The sequence below is a fragment of the Pecten maximus genome, chromosome 6 (genome assembly GCF_902652985.1).
Source record: "Pecten maximus chromosome 6, xPecMax1.1, whole genome shotgun sequence".
NCBI classification, from domain to species: domain Eukaryota; kingdom Metazoa; phylum Mollusca; class Bivalvia; order Pectinida; family Pectinidae; genus Pecten; species Pecten maximus.
The window spans coordinates 5,031,356-5,048,717 of record NC_047020.1 but is presented as its reverse complement, the minus strand read 5'-3'; the positions used below and the strand labels follow the sequence as shown (position 1 = coordinate 5,048,717).

At 33.5% G+C, this 17,362-nt stretch overlaps 1 protein-coding gene across 8 annotated transcripts in view; it reads right to left on the bottom strand.

Annotated features, from left to right (window-relative positions):
• Nucleotides 1-1,124: 1,124 nt before the first annotated feature.
• The window catches only part of LOC117328798 (glycine receptor subunit alpha-3-like), a 61,771-nt gene continuing 45,533 nt past the window's right edge, over nucleotides 1,125-17,362 (bottom strand). For 3 of the 8 annotated variants that reach the window (XM_033886347.1, XM_033886346.1, XM_033886349.1), the window contains 10 exons: nucleotides 16,641-16,705; nucleotides 9,961-10,153; nucleotides 8,959-8,982; nucleotides 7,395-7,459; nucleotides 7,142-7,209; nucleotides 5,076-5,302; nucleotides 4,690-4,772; nucleotides 3,892-4,023; nucleotides 3,037-3,419; nucleotides 1,125-2,901 (listed from right to left, as the gene is read on the bottom strand). In XM_033886347.1, the coding sequence (XP_033742238.1) occupies nucleotides 2,695-2,901; nucleotides 3,037-3,419; nucleotides 3,892-4,023; nucleotides 4,690-4,772; nucleotides 5,076-5,302; nucleotides 7,142-7,209; nucleotides 7,395-7,459; nucleotides 8,959-8,982; nucleotides 9,961-10,079 (1,308 nt within the window). In that variant the 5' untranslated portion in view covers nucleotides 10,080-10,153; nucleotides 16,641-16,705 and the 3' untranslated portion in view covers nucleotides 1,125-2,694. The remainder of the gene's footprint in view (nucleotides 2,902-3,036; nucleotides 3,420-3,891; nucleotides 4,024-4,689; nucleotides 4,773-5,075; nucleotides 5,303-7,141; nucleotides 7,210-7,394; nucleotides 7,460-8,958; nucleotides 8,983-9,960; nucleotides 10,154-16,640; nucleotides 16,706-17,362) is intronic. The other 5 variants (XM_033886351.1, XM_033886348.1, XM_033886350.1 and 2 more) reach the window with 5 other exon arrangements.

The window sequence follows — 17,362 nt, the reverse complement described above, 5'->3', positions numbered from 1 at the left end:
TGTGTCCTATGTAAAATCCTTTGTATTGAGCGGTTCTAATAACTCGTGTGTCCTATGTAAAATCCTTTGTATGGAAAGTGCTATTAAATTGAGTGTCCTATGTAAAATCCTTTGTATTGAGCGGCTCTAATAACTCGTGTGTCCTATGTAAAATCCTTTGTATTGAGTGGTTCTAATAACTCGAGTGTCCTATGTAAAATCCTTTGTATTGAGCGGTTCTAATAACTCGTGTGTCCTATGTAAAATCCTTTATATTGAGCGGTTCTAATAACTTGAGTGTCCTATGTAAAATCCTTTGTATTGAGTGGTTCTAATAACTCGAGTGTCCTATGTAAAATCCTTTGTATTGAGAGGTTCTAATAACTCTTGTGTCCTATGTAAAATCCTTTGTATTGAGCGGCTCTAATAACTCGTGTGTCCTATGTAGATTCCTTTGTATTGAGCGGCTCTAATAACTCGTGTGTCCTATGTAGATTCCTTTGTATTGAGCGGCTCTAATAACTTGAGTGTCCTATGTAAAATCCTTTGTATTGAGCGGTTCTAATAACTCGTTTGTCCTATGTAAATCCTTTATATTGAGCGGTTCTAATAACTTGAGTGTCCTATGTAAATCCTTTGTATTGAGCGGCTCTAATAACTCGTGTGTCTTTTGTAGATTCCTTTGTATTGAGCGGTTCTAATAACTCGTGTGTCTTTTGTAGATTCCTTTGTATTGAGCGGTTCTAATAACTTGAGTGTCCTATGTAAATCCTTTGTATTGAGCGGTTCTAATAACTCGTGTGTCCTATGTAAAATCCTTTGTATTGAGCGGCTCTAATAACTTGAGTGTCCTATGTAAAATCCTTTGTATTGAGCGGTTCTAATAACTTGAGTGTCCTATGTAAAATCCTTTGTATTGAGCGGCTCTAATAACTCGTGTGTCTTTTATAAAATACTTACATGATATGCCATTCACTGACGTCAACAATATCCGCCACTTTATAAAGAGAACTGCAGTATATTGTTGTTGAATCAAACAATCAACTGAAGCGGATTCAAACGAATAAGGATTGAATCCTGAGACATACTAAAAGTTTTACCACCTCAGATATTTTCAAACGACAAGAAATAACGATAAAAAAAAATTTGATATTAGGTAAGAAAATTTATTCGTAATAGTTGGATTAAAAAAACACGTTAATTTTGATTGATTAGTTCAGCATCCCAAACGAAACAAGAGTCAATTGTTAGCAGCAATAATGAGCATGTAATAGACAGTATTAAAGTTTGATCTTCTTCAGTCATTTTGGCGAACAATGATACATTTGTTATGTAATCTTATCAAATGTAAGTCGAGGTTTTATTAAAGGGAGTTAATCAAAATGGACAATAAACCCTATCTTTGATTAGTGAAACATATCTAGCGGGCTCATACTCAGTGATAAGTACTTATTCCGGCGACTTACACATGGCAGTGCTTTGTCTTACAAAATCAAAGGATATGTTGAACTTCAATATGATCGTTGCAGAATATGTGCATATTATTCAAAAAGGAAAAATGGAGATGATTCGAGCAAATATAATAAGGAATTTTTACATTTCCATGTCTAATACAAACTTCGTTACATGCAGTAATTTTCTAACGCGCGCGCAAACACACCTTCACACGCACTTCATACACAATATGGCACCAAAACCGGAAAATTTAAGTTAGCAGTTTGCAGTGCTATTAAACAATTCATTAATCCTGAAAAGGGGGGATTGAATGTGTATAAAATAGGATTTATTACCTGCATAGATAACGTTGTGTTGCCAAACAGGTAACGATTGTGTTCACTTCTACACACATTTGTAAAAATGTAATTAAAAGGAGTGATGCCGTGATAAATACATCAGTATATACCTTAAACCGAATATAGTTAAATACAGTGCCACATCTATGCTGGTTATATAGGGAGTATACATATGAAACAGAACATGCATAGCTGTTTATTATTATATTTACTTACCTCTATAGTGAAGATTTTTATGTTTTATTGTAACATAAACATGTAACAGGGAGCAGATTAAGTATGACATATCCAATAAAATAATTATATCATAAAAGAAATAAATTCATTTCACAAATAAATATAGGTAAGACCAATCGTAAACTGATCATCGGTAAACTGACAAATATTATAATGACCAAGTGATATAATTACCTCTTGTAAAATTACGAGTGATATAATGACCAATTGTATAATGTTCAGTGGTATACTGACCAGTGTTATAATAACCATTGGTATAGTGACCGGTCGGATAAAGACCAGTGGTATACTGACCAGTAGTATAGTAGTCATTGGTACATGTATACTAACCATACCCATAATGAACTTTGGTATAATGACTATTTGTATAATAACCATTTGTATAATGAGAAGTAGTATAATGGACATTGGTATAATAACCACTGATTTAATGACCAGTGGTAAAATGACCAGTGATATAAATGACCAGTGGTTTAATGACCAGTGGAAAAGATACCTGTGGTATATTGACCAGTGGTATATTGACCAGTGGTATAATAATAAGTGGCATAATGACCATTGGAATAATGACCAGTGCTGTAAAGACCAGTCGTAGAACAATAAGGTAAAAAACATTCTGGCGTAGTACATTAATGATGACCAATCGAGTTAAATAGGTAGCCACGGGATATATACAAATATATATTCAACCGTCTACTATTACCTCTGCTTCTGCATCTTTAACTTCCTGAGGCTGCCAGAATATATAAACTGTCCAAAAGCATAAGTTAAATATTCCAAATATCAGAGGAAAAATAATTCTTGATAATTTGTCGACATTCCTTGCACGTTCCCTTCGTTGAGCATCCTTGAAGAATTTCCCAGTTCTCTGTGGTGTTGCCGTCCCTTCCTCCTGAAAAGGAAAGAATGTGTTAAAAAATAATTATAATACTATAATATAATAATAAAATACTTACAAAAATGTTTATGTAAATGTTTCACAGAAAATAATTAAATAATAGACTAGACATTATAAATTTGAGGTTACCGATTTGCCGTTTTCCTCGTCTGCTGTTGGAACCCTGCTCTTAATTGTTTGTCGCCTCCTTTGTTCCACCCTGGCCAGCACGTTGACGTAAGCAAACTCGATTAAGGCAGCAAACACAAAAATGAGGCACATCGACATCCATACATCGATAGCCTTCACATACGACACACGTGGTAACGTTGCACGAGCACCAGAGCTCTGTGTCGTCATGGTGAGCACTGTTAAAAGTCCTAGAGAAATTCTGGCAGGCACAGCCTCTATGTTAAGCCAGAAGGAGACCCAGGACAGGAAGACAATGAGAACACTCGGGATAAACACCTGGATCATGTAGTACCCATAATTCCTTGATAACTTCATGGACATTGTTATGCAGGTGTAATTCACTGAAAAAAAATACATGGAAAACAAGAAATAAAAAATCAGCGATTTCATTGTTTACTTATATTAGCTGGTTTTAATGAATATTCCGACCCAGACTCCAGAGGTATATCTCGAAATATTGTATTTTTAGGAAAATAAACTCATTTTTACCACATAGACGTTTGCAATGAGTATTTTTTTAATGACCCTCTTTCTCTTCATTTAAACTTATTGAAATACTTGTATTTAGTTAATCGTTTGAGAGCATTTGAAAGTTTCATTATCAGTAGATAGAAGCAGCCAAATCGAGCGTGTCATGTGTCAAATGTGCTCTACCAAAAGCAGAACACCTCAAACATTGATTGAAACGTTGCTGCTAATTGAATTTTTTATACACGTCTATGTTATAATACAATGTACGCTATGTTAGCGTTCGGAGATGGTAAATTGTAGAACTTCACTCAACACTATTGAGTACAGCGGTTGACACCTTACCTCCTGCATATGTTACGTCACAGATATGGTCTGTTATATTGCCCATTTCGAACTGTGGAAGGGACAGTTTTGGTGACTTTTCAACCGGTACATCATTCCAACGTAACAGTAACGTCTCCACACTGTAGCCATCTACAACAAAGGCGTGAACAGATATCGTATACTTAAAATGTACATACTTGAGTGAGTGTTAAGTGTGCATTGTACAAATAATATTGCATCTTTGTCTTTTGGGATGGCAGCTTTTAGCCTAATGTAATTCTTCAATGTCTTCGCGTGGAACATTCAGTGTTATACAAAATGTATGATAGAAAACTTTGCTAGGTGATCTAAAGTGTTTTCCTTGATAGAAGTAGTTTAGATTTGCATACGGTTTCTCTATCTGGAGTTTATTTATTTCTTATAAAAAATATAAAAAATAAAAAAAAATAAAAAAATTATTACAGGTATCTCGCCTGTCAATATATCCAATATGGGATTAAAGTCAGTAACTCTATCGGTTTTATTATGATTATGCTATTGCTTGCCCATGCCAATCGAAATCGCTCATTGAAAATTCTGCGTAACGCTTATTGATTGGTGAAATCAATGGGCAAAAAGTGAGGCAGTGCCAAGGTATCAAGGTAGACATTAGGAAGAAGAAAGTTGTTAACAAAGAAAAGAAAAGACAATATCCCAAATTTAACAGTCTCTTACAATCATGCTGCAGATATTATTCTTACGCCTTACATACAGGGCACGTAACAAACGGGATTAAGATTGATAAAATATGTATTTTATGTCTGGACGAATACTCACAGCTTTCAAGTCTCAAGGAGCATCTTTGTTCGTCAAGAGGATACTTATGCAGATGCATATTGCAGGCAAATCGGCCAGAAACTCTAAAAAGTACATGTAATTTGTCACATCTTGAATAGGTGTGCTATACATAATAATGGTGTCATTTCCATCAAGTACATTATTGTACCAATCACCTATCACGGATTGCCAGACATTGCCTCTGCCGAAACCGACATGCTTACGCCTACTGTACCAAACATTGCAATAATCGACCCTTGTCCATACTAAAAATAATCAGATTTTACGGTACCATTCCGCATTAAATCAAAATTACTGAGGAATATGCCCTTCCTTAAACTGAAAAGCCAGTCTATTACACATGGGTTAAGGTAATAGCAGCTTACCTCATACTGTAGAATACATCTCCATTAGGATAGATGTGCATCAATTTATTAGGAACAGTAACGGTATGGAATGACGCCTTCTTCTCGTTGACGATGTACAGATCTGGTACCCAGATGTCCCCTATCATCTTGGTGTCCAGCTCAAGGTGTTGGAGACCTCCAAAGGCAGTGTATCGTAACCTCTCATCGTTCCATTTCTGTCTGATGAACATACTCATACCGAAATCCTAAAAACACAAATAGTATAAAACAAGCAGCGCTGAATCAAAGTTTTTTTGGTTCGAATCCATATCTTGAAATAGCTCCTACTTTTCGTCATATACGATATCTTAAACATTCAAATATGTATTCATCGTTTTTCTGAATTCACTCAAGTTATCAAACAAGATTTAAAGCTGGACATTACTCAAGACACGAGATAATTATAATGTAACGTTAATGAATAACAGTGGTTACTTATATGGTGGGTTCTATGGGGATTGAACAAATATCGATACGCACATAGTAAAAAATATCAACAAAGTAAAATATATAAATAGCATGCCTTCAAGAACTAGACAGATATGTTAGGGAAATCGTACAGCACTAGGTGTCATCCGTACACACACCGGATACGGGATAGCGACAATGTTGTGAGGGTATAGGGGATCGAGGGGAGGAGGAGTGGCACGAACCACCGTCAGTCTGGACGGCGTCGTGTCAGCAACGGATATACACACGTCTTAAATAACACAATCTACTAGTAATTATACATCCAACTGGTCAGTAATACCGGATAAATAAAACATACCATTGTCCCACGGGCAACGAGAACTAGATTAGAATAGGACAGGACTACATACACTGATAACCTCAACACATCAAATATATCAGATGATTCTCCGATGAAGTGCATATGAAAATTGAATTATACACAACAGTGAAAATTAAACATTTCCACCGCGGTCATTTCAACTACATGTTAAAATCACCACCTTTAAAGTTACATCGACAATATTGATGTAAATGGAATGCATTATATCAACCACATTCGGTACTGTTTACACTTCGCATATCGGCCGACTATTAATAAATTAGTAGATGGTGTGTATTGTTCCGGAGTATAGAATAACAGAAATAAATAAACCAGGGTGCATCAAATATTATCTAAAAGTTTGGTTTACTATGGTGGCATGGATCTGCCATCACATAACGAGATAATTTTGTCAACATAGCGAGATAAATATACCATATAGCGAGATAATAAAACGACATAACGAGATAAAACAACCGACATAGCGAGATAATTTAATGCGTTTACGAAGTCGCTATCTCGACATCTCGCCGCATTAGATGCTACTACTGACATGGATTTTTTTCTTGTCAACGTCACGTGACCCCTATTCGAAAGTTCAGCGCGCCAGTGCACACGAGGCTTGGACAGGGAAGCTGAACGGCCCAACACCTACAACAAACAGGTAAATTAAGCATGTTAGATACCTATGGCAAATGTTACGATACTTTCGAATGGAGGTCACGTGACGTTGACAAGAAAAAAATCCATGTCAGTAGTAGCAGCTAATGCGGCGAGATGTCGAGATAGCGACTTCGTACACGCATTAAATTATCTCGCTATGTCGGTTGTTTTATCTCGCTATATGGTATATTTATCTCGCTATGTTGACAAACTTATCTCGTTATGTGATGGCAGATCCATGCCACCATAGTTTACTTTTGTGAGCCTTTGTTTTCTGCTTGTGAATGACTTTGATTTTAGACACCATACAGTTAGAAGTAAGGCTACGTTACCAGGTTCTAAAAACTAACAATGTTTGACAGAAGTAACAATTAAATTATCATATTATAACTTCGTGTCTTCATCTTGTTTTCATTAAAGGTAGCCAATACATTTAATATATTTATATTTATTTATCGTGTAACGAAATCATGTCAGTAATGCAATAGTTAGATATTCCTAAACAAGCGAACGTTCAACATGAAGACTCAATGAGTACCATGTAATATTGTTAATCCATTGGTAGGAACGACGAGTGTACATGTAATAGATACAGTAATGGTAGACTTACCATGGTAGAATCACTGACAGAGTCAATAGACAGGATATAGAGCTGTACAAAACTCGTGATAGGCGTGTCTGAAACAATAGGTACCACCAGTTAACAGGAACGCTCAACATGTCTCATTATTATTATGGAAATGTTTGTTTTTAATATTATCTGGAAAATCATCTATAGATCCATAGATATTCTAACATCTGGATGAGCCATGATTTACAAACACGTAGTAACTTCGATTCTCCACTATCGCTGTTATACTTACTGGTTTCGTACCCAGGTGGAATGCGAGGGTCATATCCATTTGTTATATTATGGAGTATCTGTTGTCTGCAATACCAAAACCAAAATAATTAGAAAAAAAATGATTGGTGTTCTTACAATGTAAATTAACCTATATATATACATACATGTATGTGTGTTTTGCATGCTGTGATGAAATAAATGTCAATCCACATTATGTTTGTATATTACCAACTAGACGTTATGTATGGAATCTGTGTACATGCTTGTCGGCATGATCTAGAAGTATGATATCTACCTACGATATCAAAAGCTTTCTATGTTGCTCAATAACCAATCGACTTGTTAGCTACACAATCTAAATATCATGATGCTTCAGTTATTTTTCTATCACAGTACTTACCTGGTTCATGTTTATATTTATGATGTATTGTAAAGTATAATACGTAGAGTACTCCCCCAGCACCATCATAATTTACCCTCAAAGAGAACTTTCTTTTTATGATGTATAGTAAAACTAATATCTTTCTCAAAGACTTTATGCGTAAAACAAACTCAAGCAAAATATGCAGCGTTAAGAGAGAATGGTCGAATTAGCAACACATACAGAGACATACAACCAACAAGTTTATATAGCATTCAGGCGGTATCTACCAGTATTAGTAAACTCAGGAGCAAGCTGCCATCAGGCTCTCGGCTGCAAACGTGTACTTCACGTGGCAATGCATCATACATATATATTATGTCTATTGTGGTATTTATAGGTTTACTTGCATTCAATCTTTTCTCGAAGAATAAAGCATATTATCAAATAAATCTGAGAGGTTGATTTTAATCATGTCGCCATCATTACATATAAATTCTGTTTGTGAAGACGGTACCATTACAAACCTAAACAGTGATAGTCCGTTCATAGTAAAATAATAATTAGAACCAGGATAATTTGATGTTAGTAAATATATTTGTTTATCATTTCGTTAGAAAACTAATGCACATTAACGTTACAGAATTATAGTTAAATGGTGTTACGTTTGAAGGCTCATTGATAAAGAAAAGACATTATCTTACAGCATTATTAAGAAAACATTTGAGCATGTGACGTTTAATTGCGATTGATTGAATTATCTTACATACATGTACATGTATGTACCATTAAGCGACGCGCGCAACATTTTGAAGCGTTGAAGCATTCGCATTAAAACTGAAAATGATAAAATAACAAGATGAACTACATCTTTGTAATATTCGAGTGTACAAAACCTTCAAGAGGAAGAATGTGGTCGCCAAACTTTCAAAGATAATTATGTCAAAACATCTCTCAAAATAGCACGTCATGAAAGTATTCTAAAAACAATAGAAGGAAGCACATAGTAGGGGCATGCGGTAAGCTGTGTATGCAAATAATACGATTGATCCTTTTCTAAGTCACATACGATTTGCATCCAGATTTTAGGAAAAAATAAAAATAACGATTTAAAATTCCAACAAAACGAGATACAAACAGGACAGACGTACTCTCCAGGAAGGAAGGAAGGGTGCACTCGCTAAGACAAACTGGTATATATATCTCCATTTGTAAGCCATACCTATGTGATATATGTCCATCATTGCTTGATAAGAAAACAAACACATTATATAACAACAGTCCATTTGATCCAAGAAAATAAAAATACATAAAAGTTGATAATATACTATCTCCCCGGTACAAACCCGCCATCCGTTCAGACGTGGACGCTCGAGACTCACGAAGAATTTCCGTGTAAAAACATGTTGCTCAGAAATTATTCAATATTGCAGTATGGAAAAACACAACATTTACATCTTACTTCAAAGAATATCCTTTATAATCTACTGTGCATATGTGGCAAATAGCATCTATAGTGTAGATATTGATATACTGATATATATTGCACTTAATAGTCAACTGACCTACAGGGATGTGTATGCTCTGCTTAGATAATTAGAAATTTGAAGGATAGATTACGTGGAAATGTCACAGAGATAAAAAAAAAAAAGTGTTGCTGATATAATGATATACTCGAACGTTGTTTTGTTTCTAAAGTACAACTACATGTATTTTAATTAATTCAGATGAAAACATTTCCTGGACATGTGATATCTTATAACATATCACTGGGTGCCTATAAACACATTTTAATGTTTAAGGCACATAAGACAATATCCCTATCGGATAGTGTGGATTGAAGGAGATACCATGTACATCAAACCCTTGTTTATCTCTGTGAAGATTTCGAGCACACTGTCTCACGTCTTTCGGGCAAATGCTGTAAACAGTATATTTTCAACAAATTTTTTTTTTTTTTAAATAAAGAAATGTGCTCAACAAATCAAGCAATTAACGATTTTATAGTTAATACTAAATTTTGATATAAAAATTACATAAAATGATGTATCCAATGTGAATGTGAGATTGCCCAATCGTGTAGATACATAAGGCACACGTTGACTGAGTAATAGATAACTATTTGTATGATTTACAGTGTTAACTCTTTGACAAATTGTGTCATTAACAGGATATAACCCGAGGTGAGACAGTGTGGAGAAGGGATAAGTAAACTGTACACCACCTAGCGTGTGCTAAAACATCATGGGCAGACCTTGTCCCACATGTGGTGCCGGTTATACACCACATGACCAGAAGAAACACAATCATTTGTTTCCACTCCATGGCAAATCCTGGTATCATGGTAAAGCTGTACCGAAGTCTTTGCTGGTTAGTACTCAAGAATCGCGATGGGCTGGTTCTCCAAGGGTCTTTCTCTATAATGAAATATATATGGAGTAAGCTCGAATAGAAACAGTAAACCGCATTTTACGTAAGGTGAATCTTACTGTCCACAACAAGGATGATCTTTTAACAAAATATATTTTCTTAAAATGTTACATTGATCGCGATGTTATAACTTATTTACGTTTTTTTCTTCTAAATTTAAACAATGGCGTGACAAATCCCACATAAGTAGAATAAATTGTAATTGGTCGGAATTGAAATATGGTAATATTTCATTTAGGCAATTTATGTAAACTTTCGTTAAATTTCGCTTTTACACAAAAAAAGTGTCGGGAAAATCTATAGCAGAAGAAACCAGATGCAATAAGAATTATTATTATACGAAAATGAAACAGACAAAAAAAGAGAATATGTCTATAAACTTTATATAAGTGGATAATTACCACTAGAACTAATATATATATATATAAATCTATGTTTATCAAACATATTCGATTCGCCGCTTGATATTGCCTTTCAACGAGAGCTAGATAGAAGACGTATGGTACTCATGACATTGGAATCGTCACGTGACGTCACGCTTTGGTCTCAGCAGTTCTAAATGTGCCCTCGTGACTTATACTATACATAGAGCCTCGTGAATTATACTATATAAAGAGAGACATAGGAAATTAATTCCTTAGCATATTGCTGGAGTTTTATGATAAATAGATTCGTACACTCGTGTTAATGTCATGTAGGGTTTTTTTCCACACTGATATCACAGAAAGACAGACGAGAAATGAAACTATTCTAAAGAGAATTAAACGAATACAAACTAAAGACGTAATTCGTTATCAATTTCGTTTTTATTGTTTTTGTTACGATAGCCAGGTACAAAGTGTACTGCATATCTTCTCCATTCGATTTCTCCATTTTGATCATTTAACTCTTTTCGCAGAAACACACAAGAACAATGTTTCGATTAAATTAACAAAAAAACATTTTATCCAATGGTCATCTTAGTCCCTGTTGGCTAAGTTAGGCGCATCACATGTATTCGTAGTCGTGTGTGTGCATATTTGAAAGAGGTTTTCTTAGATACCGTTGTATAATCTCAAATACCGGGACCCAAATGGATTCTTGGAGTACATGCATAATTCTTGACAATCTAGATAAATCGATATGTATACACGCGGTCACTAAATCACCGTGTTTAGTAATGGGATCGAGAGATTGTCTCTCCGACCTGTTATGTTCAATGGACCTCCAAAATATCCTACGTAATATCATTGTATTTCTGTATAATAACACTCGCATATATTGATCAGCATCATATTATAGCGATAACCTTGTATAACATCCGAGACGGGGAAAAGCTTTCAAACATTATTTGAAATTATAAATAGTTAATCTATGTATGTATTTTATAACACGATTTCCCTAAAATGAGTAATTCTGAAGTAATAACACCGTATTATAACATTACTGGCTATAATACAACCTTATTATAATAATATAACAATACTGTACTATAACAATACTGTACTATAACAATACCGTACTATAACAATACCGTACTATAACAATACTGTACTATAACAATACCGTACTATAGCAATACCTTACTATAACAATACTGTACTATAACAATAACGTACTATAACAATAACGTACTATAACAATACCGTACTATACCAATACCGTACTATAACAATACCGTACTATAACAATACTGTACTATAACAATACTGTACTATAACAATACCATACTATAACAATACCGCACTATAACAATACTGTACTATAACAATACCGTACTATAACAATACCGTACTATAACAATACCGTACTATAACAATACAGTACTATAACAATACCGTACTATAACAATACCGTATTTTAACAATACTGTACTACAACAATACCGTACTACAACAATACAGTACTATAACAATACTGTACTATAACAATACCGTACTATAACAATACCGTACTATAACAATACCGTACTACAACAATACCGTACTACAACAATATCGTACTATAACAATACCGTACTATAACAATACCGTACTACAACAATACCGCACTACAACAATACCGTACTATAACAATACCGTACCACAACAATACCATACTACAACAATACCGTACTATAACAATACCGTACTATAACAATACCGTGCTATAACAATACCGTACTATAACAATACAGTACTATAACAATACTGTACTATAACAATGCCGTACTATAACAATACCGTACTATAACAATACTGTACTATAACAATACTGTACTATAACAATACCGTACTATTACAATACTGTACTACAACAATACCGTACTATAACAATACCGTACTATAAAAATACCGTGCTATAACAATACCGTACTATAACAATACTGTACTATAACAATACCGTACTATTACAATACTGTACTATAACAATACAGTACTATAACAATACTGTACTATAACAATACTGTACTATAATTGTGAATACCGTACTATAACAATACCGTACTATACCAAAACCGTACTATAACAATACCGTACTATAACAATACCGTACTATAACAATACTGTACTATAACAATACCGTACTATAACAATACCGTACTATAACAATACTGTACTATAACAATACCGCACTATAACAATACTGTACTATAACATTACCGTACTATAACAATACCGTACTATAACAATACCGTACTATAACAATACCGTACTACAACAATATCGTACTATAACAATACCGTAATATAACAATACTGTACTATAACAATACCGTACTATAACAATACCGTACCACAACAATACCGTACTATAACAATACCGTACTACAACAATACCGTACTATAACAATACTGTAATATAACAATACTGTACTATAACAATAAGGTACTATAACAATACTGTACTATAACAATACCGTACTATACCAATACCGTCCTATAACAATACCGTACTATAACAATACCGTACTAAAACAATACCGTACTATAACAATACCGTACTACAACAATACCGTACTATAACAATACCGTACTATAACAATACTGTACTATAACAATAACGTACTATAACAATAAGGTACTATAACAATACTGTACCACAACAATACTGTACTATAACAATACCGTACTATAACAATACTGTACTATAACAATAACGTACTATAACAATACTGTACTATAGCAATACCGTACTATAACAATACTGTACTATAACAATACTGTACTATAACAATACTGTACTATAACAATACCGTACTATAACAATACCGTACTATAACAATACCGTACTATAACAATACTGTACTATAACAATAACGTACTATAACAATAAGGTACTATAACAATACTGTACTATAACAATACTGTACTATAACAATACTGTACTATAGCAATACCGTACTATAACAATAACGTACTATAACAATAACGTACTATAACAATACTGTACTATAGCAATACCGTACTATAACAATACTGTACTATAACAATACTGTACTATAACAATACTGTACTATAGCAATACCGTACTATAACAATACCGTACTATAACAATACCGTACTATAACAATACTGTACTATAACAATAACGTACTATAACAATAAGGTACTATAACAATACTGTACTATAACAATACTGTACTATAACAATACTGTACTATAGCAATACCGTACTATAACAATAACGTACTATAACAATAAGGTACTATAACAATACCGTACTATAGCAATACCGTACTATAACAATACCGTACTATAACAATAAGGTACTATAACAATACTGTACTATAACAATACTGTACTATAACAATACTGTACTATAACAATACTGTACTATAGCAATACCGTACTATAACAATACTGTACTATAACAATACTGTACTATAACAATACCGTACTATAACAATACTGTACTATAACAATACTGTACTATAACAATACTGTACTATAACAATACCGTACTATAACAATACCGTACTATAACAATACTGTACTATAACAATAACGTACTATAACAATACTGTACTATAGCAATACCGTACTATAACAATACTGTACTATAACAATACTGTACTATAACAATACTGTACTATAACAATACTGTACTATAACAATACCGTACTATAACAATACTGTACTATAACAATACTGTACTATAACAATACCGTACTATAACAATACCGTACTATAACAATACCGTACTATAGCAATACCGTACTATAACAATACCGTACTATAACAATACTGTACTATAACAATACCGTACTATAACAATACCGTACTACAACAATACCGTACTATAACAATACTGTACTATAACAATAACGTACTATAACAATAACGTACTATAACAATACTGTACTATAACAATACCGTACTACAACAATGCCGTACTATAACAATACTGTACTATAACAATACCGTACTATAACAATACCGTACTATAACAATACTGTACTATAACAATACCGTACTACAACAATATCGTACTATAACAATACCGTAATATAACAATACTGTACTATAACAATACCGTACTATAACAATACCGTACCACAACAATACCGTACTATAACAATACCGTACTATAACAATACCATAACTATAACAATACTGTACTATAACAATACTGTACTATAACAATACCGTACTATAACAATGCTGTACTATAACAATACCGTGCTATAACAATACCGTACTATAACAATACCGTACTATAACAATACTGTACTATACCAATACTGTACTATAACAATACCGTGCTATAACAATACCGTACTATAACAATGCCGTACTATAACAATACTGTACTATAACAATACTGTTCTATAGCAATGCCGTACTATAACAATACTGTACTATAACAATGCCGTACTATAACAATACTGTACTATAACAATACTGTACTATAACAATACTGTACAATAACAATACCGTACTATTACAATACTGTACTATAACAATACAGTACTATAACAATACTGTACTATAACAATACTGTACTATAACAATACCGTACTACAACAATACTGTACTATAACAATACCGTACTATAACTATAACTATACCGTACTATAGCAAAACCGTACTATAACAATACTGTACTATACCAATACTGTACTATAACGATACCGTACTATAACAATACTGTACTATAACAATACCGTACTATAACAATACTGTACTATAACAATACAGTACTATAACAATACCGTACTATAACAATGCCGTACTATAACAATACTGTACTATAACAATACTGTACTATAACAATGCCGTACTATAACAATACCGTACCACAACAATACCGTACTATAACAATACCGTACCACAACAATACAGTACTATAACAATACCGTACTATAACAATACTGTACTATAACAATGCCGTACTATAACAATACCGTACTATAACAATACCGTACTATAACAATACCGTACTATAACAATACTGTACTATAACAATACTGTGCTATAACAATACCGTACTATAACAATACCGTGCTATAACAATACCGTACTATAACAATACTGTACTATAACAATGCCGTACTATAACAATACTGTACTATAACAATACTGTACTACAACAATACTGTACTATAACAATACCGTACTATAACCATACCGTACTATAACAATACAGTACTATAACAATACCGTACTATAACAATACTGTACTATAACAATACTGTACTATAACAATACTGTACTATAACAATACCGTACTATAACAATACCGTACTATAACAATACCGTACTAAAACAATGCCGTACTATAACAATACTGTACTATAACAATACCGTACTATAACAATACCGTACTATTACAATACTGTACTATAACAATACAGTACTATAACAATACTGTACTATAACAATACCGTACTACAACAATACTGTACTATAACAATACCTTACTATAACTATAACTATACCGTACTATAACAAAACCGTACTATAACAATACTGTACTATAACAATACTGTACTATAACAATGCAGTACTATAACAATACCGTACAATAACAATACCGCACTATAACAATACCGTACTATAACAATACCGTACTATAACAATACTCTACTACAACAATACCGTACTATAACAATACAGTACTATAACAATACCGTACTATAACAATACTGTACTATAACAATACCGTACTATAACCATACCGTACTATAACAATACAGTACTATAACAATACCGTACTATAACAATACCGTACTATAACAATACCGTACTACAACAATACTGTACTATATCAATAACGCACTACAATAATACCGTACTATAACAATACCGTACTATAACAATACCGTACTATAACAATACCGTACTATAACCATACCGTACTATAACAATACAGTACTATAACAATACAGTACTATAACAATACCGTACTATAACAATACTGTACTATAACAATACCGTACTATAAAAATACCGTACTATAGTAATACCGCATTTCATTAATACCGTACTATTATGATAACTTAACGTTCTCTTACCTTCCCTTCAGGCGACTTCACATGTCGTTGCTATCACTCTGAGTAGCCCTTAGTGCAGACAATTCCTTAAAAGACACAAGAAGAAAAATCGAAGTGGATACCTTACTGTATGAAGGCGGAGCGTCTGGTCATATATTCAGTTGGTACAGCTAGGTGAAGTAATGTGCGCATTGGTTGCCCAGTAGGGAAAATCTAATATCGAACAATGTGCATACTAATGGCGATACGTAGATGAATGGGCGTTTAGGAAAAGATAAAATTCAGAATGTTAAAACCAATGTCGCATTTCGTATCATCATTTCGTACTAGTAGTGTGCCAGTATGTTGTAAAGTCTTATAAAGCGTCACAACTCATCAGCAGATGTCTCTAATTAGAAACCCGACACTAAAACCACTGCTTCAATTATTTTGTACATATCTCTCTCACTGCATTGCAGTTGATGATATCTAATGAACTATTCAAATCAACAATCTTCAAAAAACACTGTGTTCTGCCAGAATAATTCCTTTCCGTCAATATCTACAACAATATTCCATCTTGGTATTATTTCCTGGCTCTTCTCTAACATCTTTATTACGTCAGTATATTATAAAGGTAAGATGCACACAAATTTCATCACGAGCTCACTAACGGTTCGCCGAGGTGGTAGTCAAGTTGCATATACCGTAATGCCATTTGTTTATCAGTCAGCATCATCTTCAAAGTATTGTTGTATTAGCGT